The 8,376-nt window shown below is 45.6% G+C and overlaps 1 protein-coding gene across 1 annotated transcript; it reads left to right on the forward strand.

The window, feature by feature from the left end:
• The first annotated feature begins 6,934 nt into the window (after window positions 1-6,934).
• On the forward strand, window positions 6,935-7,696 carry LOC145793182 (uncharacterized). The gene has a single exon (XM_082875935.1). The coding sequence runs from the start codon at window positions 6,935-6,937 to the stop codon at window positions 7,694-7,696; it is 762 nt and encodes a 253-aa protein (XP_082732061.1).
• Window positions 7,697-8,376: the final 680 nt, after the last annotated feature.

Raw genomic sequence — 8,376 nt, forward strand, 5'->3', positions numbered from 1 at the left:
GTATTCGAGAGCCATGTAGGATAGGTCACTTCCCTGATTGCTCTGGCGTCAAGCAACTAGTCAACCTCGTCAATAACGGTGGTAGTGTGCTCTGCGACTGACCGCTGACTTTTCTGTATAATCGGCTTAGATTTGGGATCAACATTTAAACGATGCTGAGAGATAGATAGATCTACCCCCGGCATCTCATACGGCGACCAGGCAAATACGTCAAGGTTGCCGAGTAAGAAGGCAATTAGCTACTGTCTGTCAGCTTTGTTCAAGGAGGCGCCGATCATGAAGAACCTGTCAGGATTCCCGGCAATTTCAACTCGATCCAGGGTTTTCGTGGCCTTTTCACTTGGAAGCCGTCCAACATCATCGAGGCTCTCTCGATCTGGCTCCTCAATAGAACTCACTTCCAGCTCTCTTGGTGTCTTCACGGTAAGGAAATAACATGCTTGTGCCGATTTCTGGGAACCACGGATTTGTTCAACGCCTCGTTCATTCGGGAAGCGGAGCAATTGATGATACGTGCTTGGCATGGCCTGCATGGTGTGCAGCCAAGTTCATCCCATGATGAGATTATACGGCGAAGGCAGCTTTACAACCAAGACTTCCACATCCACTGTTTGCGAGCCAACTTGAACTGGTAGCATGATTTTGCCCAACGGGTATTCTGGATTAGTGTTGAAACCGAATAATGAATAAGGAGCTGGAGAAAGATCCGATTTGGTGAAGCCGAGTTTGGTGAATGTCTTGTAATACATAACTTTCGATGTGCTCCCCGGATCAATGAGTGCGCGCTAAATGGTGAATCGGTTTACGCGTAACTCGATTACCAAGGGATCGATGTGAGTAAGTATCACTCCGGCCAAATCTGAATCATCAAAAACAATGCTCACAGCTTCATGGGGTCGTTTAGTCGGAGTGAGTTGATTTTGAGGGTCGGGATGCGACTGAATCGTATGCACCGCGGATGCCATTGGTAGGCTGTGTATCATGTGGATCACGCCGAGAGGAGGTGAGTCCTGCCGTAAGGCTATTACTTTGGCTGAGTTGTCTTTTCGGACGTACTTTGTAGACAACCATCTAGTACCAATTCCTCTAACTGATCCTTCAATGCATAACAACTCTCAGTATCATAGTCGTGGTCTTTGTGATACTAGCACCGCCTATCCCGTCATCTCGTGTCAGGAGGTCCCACCATTTTGGATGTCCATTTGAAGAACGAAAGGTGCTGGACTTTAGACAAACCGTGTTGATCGGCTCTGACAACTCCGTATATTTCTTGTTCGCTTGCCTGTGCGCCTGCTATCTACTTGAAGTTGCTCACTAGCTCGGTGGGAACATTGGTTGTTTGACCGGCGTGAATCCCGTCTCTTGTCTCATTTAGCCTGATGCCGTGTTTCGGGGCTCCGAGGTGGTACAGAATTTACCAGCTGAACAATTTCAGAAGGGGCCGTCTTGTTTGGCTTGTTCCCAGCTTTAACCCTGAAGGCGTCGTCTTCCACTTCACAGTATTCCTCGACTTTCTTCATCAACGACTAGACTGTTTTGGGGGGCCTTCTAGTCAAGAAACTGTGGAGAGCACTATCAGGTGCAAGCCCATTTTAAAGGCCGTGATGGCCATGGAGTCGTTGTAAGCGTCATCGATAAGATTAAAGCACTCCCAATAACGCGCCAAATACACTCGTAAGGTTTCTCCTGGCTAGATCTGCATTGCCCAGAGAGAGTTAGCTTGCTTCGGCTGGACCGCATTGGTGATGAATCTTGCCTTGAAAGATTTCTATAATTGATGGAAGCTCTTAATCGACGCTGGCTCCAACTTATAATACCATCTGACGGCCAAAGGTCCCAAACTGCTCGGAAATATTCTGCACATGAGAGCTTCGTCGTCTGCATGCAGCGTCATGGCTTGCTTATAATGACGGATATGATCAGTGGGGTCCGATTTCCCATCATACAGTGTAAACGATGGGGTTTTGAACTTCTTGGGTAGTACTACCTTTGCGATCTGTCGCACAAACGGATCGTGCTGGTCTTCTGCGTTTGAACCATTTCGTCTTCTCTTATGCCTTACACGTGGACTCTCTTCAGAGGAACTGGTAGTTTCGAGTCGTTCCTTCTTTTTGGGCTCCGGGGATAATGAGTCAGAGTCACTGTCACTATCTTGTCTTCGAACTCGAGGTCTTCGACCATCTGCTCTCAGAGGTCGTCCCGGATCTTGGCGCGTGACTTGTTTAGACTTTGCCACTTCCAAGGCCAAATCCTGCCAGAGGCAGCAATCATGTTTTCCAACCTCTGTTCGTTTTGCTTCGCATGTTCCATGATCACTTGCATTGTCTCATGTACTGAAGTTGAAGGTGAGGTATGGGCAACGAAGTCGAAGTTAAAGGCGCGTCTCGCGGTGATGTTCTCCAGTCCCAGCATGTTCGTTGGAGTGAGGTCATCTCTCTGGTCGGTTTCGTTAGCGATTATCGGAGGATCTTCTGTTACGCCCGCCATGGATGTAGTTGAGTATTCCCACCGACGACGCCAATTGTGGGGAAGTGGTTTTGGAAATACTCTTCCGATCCAATGAGATGCTCGAGACCCTTAGCTGGTAACCTAAAAAAGAATGAACACTCCGGTCGGGGGTGCCGGAATTAGCACTCCGACGGACAAATCAATGTATACTCTTGTGATAGCTTAAGTCTTAAGTTAAAAGTATTAGTTCTCACATACCTCTCTCTAGATGACGTTCTTCTATTTATATCTTTTCTTTCTTGGGCTTTAGGACTGGGCCCACCTTCAATTCGTCGTATAACTATTTACTCGGCACCTTTTGTTGCAAACCGCTCTTCGCTCGGCCCCTTACTCAACTGGTTATTTGGCCGAATAGGGTACTTTTGGATTTGTATGTATAAGACGGGGCCGAATGTGATATATGAATTTTGACTCTCTAGGTCCAACTATTCGGCCTCTTTATGTCTCCTAATATTCGGCCTGCACAATCGCCATGTAAACACCTTTGAGCAGAATATATAGGACACATGCTAACACCTCTAAACAAATCAATTAATAAGAATGATTTATCAAAAGCCATCCCTTTGGGTTGATACGTCTTTTCAAAATCAATAAAATTCCCTTATGTGGTGGCCGAATATAAAAAACTACAATTTGGTGCGAACTGTAAGTCGACTACAACCAGCCGACTAACTGTAGCCCACCTTAGCCGAGTAAGCCTACCTTTATAGCCAAGTATATTATGGATCGTATAGCGTAAATGAGGGCCCAGCTGTGAGGGAAGGGTTTCCACAAATCAAAAGGTGGGCCCCAGAAGAGTATTATAAAAGGAGCAACATCAGCCAGAAAAAAGGTACGTGAAGAAAAAATCAGATAACTTGGAATAGAAGTAAGCTTGAGAGGATACTAATTTTTTCGTCAGAGTGCTAATTCCGGCACCCCCGACTGGACTGTTCATTTCATTTCAGGTAACTTTCGGAGGATCAAAGAGTGTCTACCTAGATCAGAGAGTATTTCCAAACCACTTCTCCACAACTGGCGCCGTTTGTGGGAATACTCAAGTGCATCCATGGCAAGCGTAACAAATGATCCTTCGGTAGTTGCTGATGATGTTACGCCAAGATATGACATCACTCCAAGAAACATGCTTGGACCGGAGAATATCACCGCACGACGGGCTCTGAACTTCGACCTAGTAGCTCAAACCTCACCCTCGACTTCTGTGCAAAAGACTGTGAAGACGATCATTGATCAAGTAAAGCAAAATGAACAGCATCTGCAAGATATGATGGCTAAGAACGAGCGCTTGCGTAAGGAATTGGCCTTGGAGCTAGCCAAATCTCAACAGGCCACAGGCCATAACCAGGGCCGCTCTCTAGGAAAGAAGAATGATCGACAACGTCAACTTTGGAAACATGATAATGACTGTGACTCTGACTCACCATCCCAGGAACCCAGAAAGAAAGGACGAGTGGATGTATCTAGTTCATTCGAAGGAAGTCCATTTGTACGGCACAAGCGAGGGATGAAGAAGACAAGCACGATCCTTTCGTACGACGCATTGCAAGGGCCGCACTGCCTTAAAATTTCAAGGCATCGACATTCACCCTTTATGACGAAAATCAGATCCCACTGACCATATTTGTCATTATAAACAAGCGATGACGTTACACACTGATGATGAAGCCCTCATGTGTCGAATGTTTCTGAGTAGCCTGGGACCATTAGCCGTCAGATGGTATTATAAGTTGGGACTGGCATCAATAAGAAGTTTTCACCAACTCCAAAAATCTTTCAGGGCAAGATTCATCACTAACGAAGTTTAACCAAAGTAAGCCGACTCTCTCTGGGCAATGCAGATTAAACCAAAAGAGACCCTCCGTGAGTATTCGACGCGCTACTGGGAATGTTTTAACCTGGTGGATGATGCCTGCAATGATTCCACGGTTATTATCGCCTTTAAGATGGGATTACATCCTGATAGTCCTCTCCGCGGTTCATTGACCAGGTTGAAGAATACTGTAAAGTGGAAGACGATGCCCTACGCGTCAAGGCCGGACAAAAAGCAGCTAAGTCAACTCTATTTGGTCTAGTTCAACCGATAAGCATCGTTCCAGTAAGGATCCCTAAACCTCAGGCGTAGGAAAAATGATATAAAAGGCGTGATTCGCACCGTTCGAGCGATCAGTGTTCACACCATTCGAGCGATCAATATCAAGTTGATAGCAGGCGCACAAGATGTTCGGACAAGAAATATACGGAACTAGCAAAGCCGATAAGTAGGATCCTATCCAAAGTCCAACATCTTCTGTTCTTTAAATGGCCGTCCAAGATGATGGGGCCTCTTGATACAAGAAGACGGGATAAACAGTGTGAATATCACAAGGACCATGGCCACGATACTGACAACTGTTACGCATTGAAGGATCACCTAGAGGAGTTAGTACAAGATGGCTGGCTGGCGCAACACATCTAAAAAAACAATCCATCGAACACAGTAGCCTTATGGCCGGATTCACCTCCACTTGGTGTAATTCATATGATATATAGCCTACCATCGTCAACCAAGGTACATACAATTCAGTTGCAACCTAGCGAGCCAAAGCCAATCACACTAGCCAAACGGCCCCATGAAACTGGGAGGATTAGCTTCGATGACACCGACCTAGATGGGGTAACTCTCCCCCACACCGATCCCCTCGTCATCGAGCTACGTGTGAATAGATTCACAATTAAACGTGTTCTCATCGATCAAGGAAGCACTTCAGAAATAATGCATTACAAGATGTTTGCTAAACTCGGCTTCACTAATTTGGATTTGTTGCCGGCTGATTTCCCGTTGTTCAGCTTCAACACCAACCCCAAGTATCCCTTGGGTAAGATCACACTACCAGTATGGGTGGGTAGTAGATCAATAGATATAGAGTTTCTGGCCGTCAAACTCTCGTCACCATACAATCTCATCATGGGAAGGACCTGGTTGCATACTATACAGGCTGTGCCGAGTACCTACCATCAACTACTCTGCTTTCCTACTGAGTATGGCATCAAACAAATTCAAGGTTCTCAGAAATAGGCACTGGCATGCTATCTTATAGTTGCTGCAAAGAGGCCAAAGGAACTGGAAATAAACTCGATTGAAGTACCGGATCGGGAAAGCCTGGAGGACATTTGGAAAATACCCAACGAAAAGGCAACTGAAGACTTTGATCAGATCGAAATCAATGGGAGTCCTAACAAATTCTTCATGATCGACACCTCCCTGAGCGAAGTTGATAGACAAGAGATGGTATCCTTCTTACTCGACAACCTTGACGTGTTTGTGTGGACACCATATGAGATGCCAGGGATGGATCCAATTGTGGCCTAGCACCATTTAAACGTTGATCCAAAATTTAAACCAATCATTCAGAAAAGTCAGTGGTCAGCCACGAAGCATGCTTCAGCCATTGTTGAAGGGGTTGAAAGATTGCTTGATACCAGGGCAATTTGTGAAGTAACTTACCCCACATGGCTATCCAATATTGTGGTCGTAAAAAAGAAAAATGGATCATGGCACGTTTGTGTGGATTTCAAGGATTTGAACAAGGCCTGTCCTAAGGATTGTTTTCCTCTTCTCAGAATTGACCAACTAGTAGATGCAACGGTACATCATCAATGCATGAGTTTCTTGGACGCCTACAAAGGTTATCACCAAATTTGCCATGCATCTAAAGGATCAAGAAAAGGCCGCATTCCTCACCCCAAGGGGAACCTACTACTACAAGGTCATGCCCTTTGGGCTGAAGAATGCGGGGACAACTTATCAAAAACTAGTTACCACTATGTTCAAGGAACAGATCGGCCGCACCATGGAAGTATACATCGATGACATGGTGGTGAAATCCAAGGAAAAGCACACCCATCTGGCCAATCTAGCAGAGACCTTTGGCATTCTATGAAAGTACAAGATAAAACTGAACGCCTCGAAATGTGCAGTTGGTATCGAATCTGGCAAGTTTCTCGGCTATATTGTCAACCATCGCGGAATAGAGGCCAACTCGAGGTAGATCACAACAATTCTAGAACTCGACTCCCCTCAGTCGGTCAAAGAAGTACAGAAGTTGATGGGAATAGCCACTGCCCGCAACAGATTTATCAACCGCTCCTCAGACCATTGCTGACAATTCTTTCACACACTTCGGCAGGGCAAAGCATTTGAATAGACCCTCGAGTGCCAGGCCATGCTGGATGGCTTAAAAACTTATCTCGGACCAGTACCAATCTTGGCAACCCCTTTGGCAGGCGATCCTTTCATTTTGTGTCTGGCGGTATTTGACCGGGCAGTCAGTGCCGTATTATTAAGGGAAGAACTCGGGGAGCAACAACCAATTTACTATGTAAGCAAGGCAATGGTTGACACTGAAACACGATATCTACCACTGGAAAACCCATTCTTGCTCTTGTGATGGCAGCAAGAAAATTGATAAACTATTTTCAAACCCACACCATAAGGGAATTAACGGATTATCCCCTCCGATCAGCACTCCGTAGCCCAGAAACATCAGAGCAAGTTTTGAAATGGGCATTAGAACTCGACCATTATGATATCCAGTTTTTGCCTAGAACTGCCATCAAAGGGCAAGTGCTCGCTGACTTTGTAGCCAAATTCACGGGATGTCATGCCTACTTAAAGTCCGATCAAGTGCAACCTAAACCTAACTGGCGAATATATGTTGGAGACATTTGGCAAATGTACTGTGGTGGATCATCCAATCAACATGGCAGTGGGGCAGGCATAGTAATCATGACCCTTGATGGGGCAATAATCGAGCAGACAGTGAAATTGGGCTTTAATGCATCAAATAACGAAGTCGAATATGAAGCTTTGCCAACCGGCCTTCGCAACACACTTCACCTTGGTGCACGGTCGTTACGTGTTTTCTGTGACTCGAAGTTAGTCATCAACCAATTGAAAGGGGAGTATGTAGCTAGAAATGACCGCATGGCAGCCTACATGAAAACGGCGAATTCCTTGCTCTCAAAATTCAACCACCACGAGTTGAGTCAGATAACCTGGGATCAGAACACACATGCGGATGCCTTTGCTTGCCTAGCCTCCGCCATTAACTCAGAAGTCAAACGAACAATTGAAGTAGGATACATTCCAGAGCCGAGCATCACTACTGAACCAGTTCAGATTAACATCATTGAGCCAGGACCAAGTTAGATGGACCTCATCGCTGCATTTATTTCCTCAGAACAGCTCCCAATGGATAAGAAAGAGGCCCACAAGTTGCGAAATAAAGTCCTACGATATTACTTGGATCTGCAGGGAATGCTTTACAAAAAATCTCTCTCTAGGTCGTACCTCGAATGTGTTCACCCAAACAAAGTTGGAAAACTCTTGGCCGAAATACATGAAGGCAGCTGTGGTGCCCACTCTAGAGGACGCTCATCGGCCCACTAAGCCGTAACGCATGGATATTACTCGCTGATTATGCAAATAGATACCGAGACCTACGTAAAGAAGTGTGAACAATGCCAAAAAAATTTCCCACTGATTGATCTGCATGCCGAAGAATTAAGTTCCATTACTAGTCCTTGGTCGTTTACTCAATGGGAACTTGATATCGTCATACCATTACCACAGGCTCTGGGAAATAAGTGATTCCTGATCGTCGCAACAGATTATTTTACAAAGTGGGTCGAAGCAGAGGCATTAATACATATTCGAGATGTCGATGTTAAACGTTTTGTATGGAAAAACATTATAACATGATTCGGCATACCGAGGGCACTTGTCTCCGACAACGGCACTCAATTCGATTGTGGCTCTATCGGGAGTTATGCAACACATATGATATCTGGCCCTACTTTTCCTAGCCAGCATACTCGCAAAGCAACGGT

Source organism: Camellia sinensis, chromosome 6 (genome assembly GCF_055761805.1).
Source record: "Camellia sinensis isolate YWXY chromosome 6, ASM5576180v1, whole genome shotgun sequence".
Taxonomy (NCBI): domain Eukaryota; kingdom Viridiplantae; phylum Streptophyta; class Magnoliopsida; order Ericales; family Theaceae; genus Camellia; species Camellia sinensis.

Bases quoted from the DNA above. Each gene is read 5' to 3' on its own strand.
- LOC145793182 (XM_082875935.1), top strand. From the start codon at position 6,935: ATGGCAGCAAGAAAATTGATAAACTATTTTCAAACCCACACCATAAGG.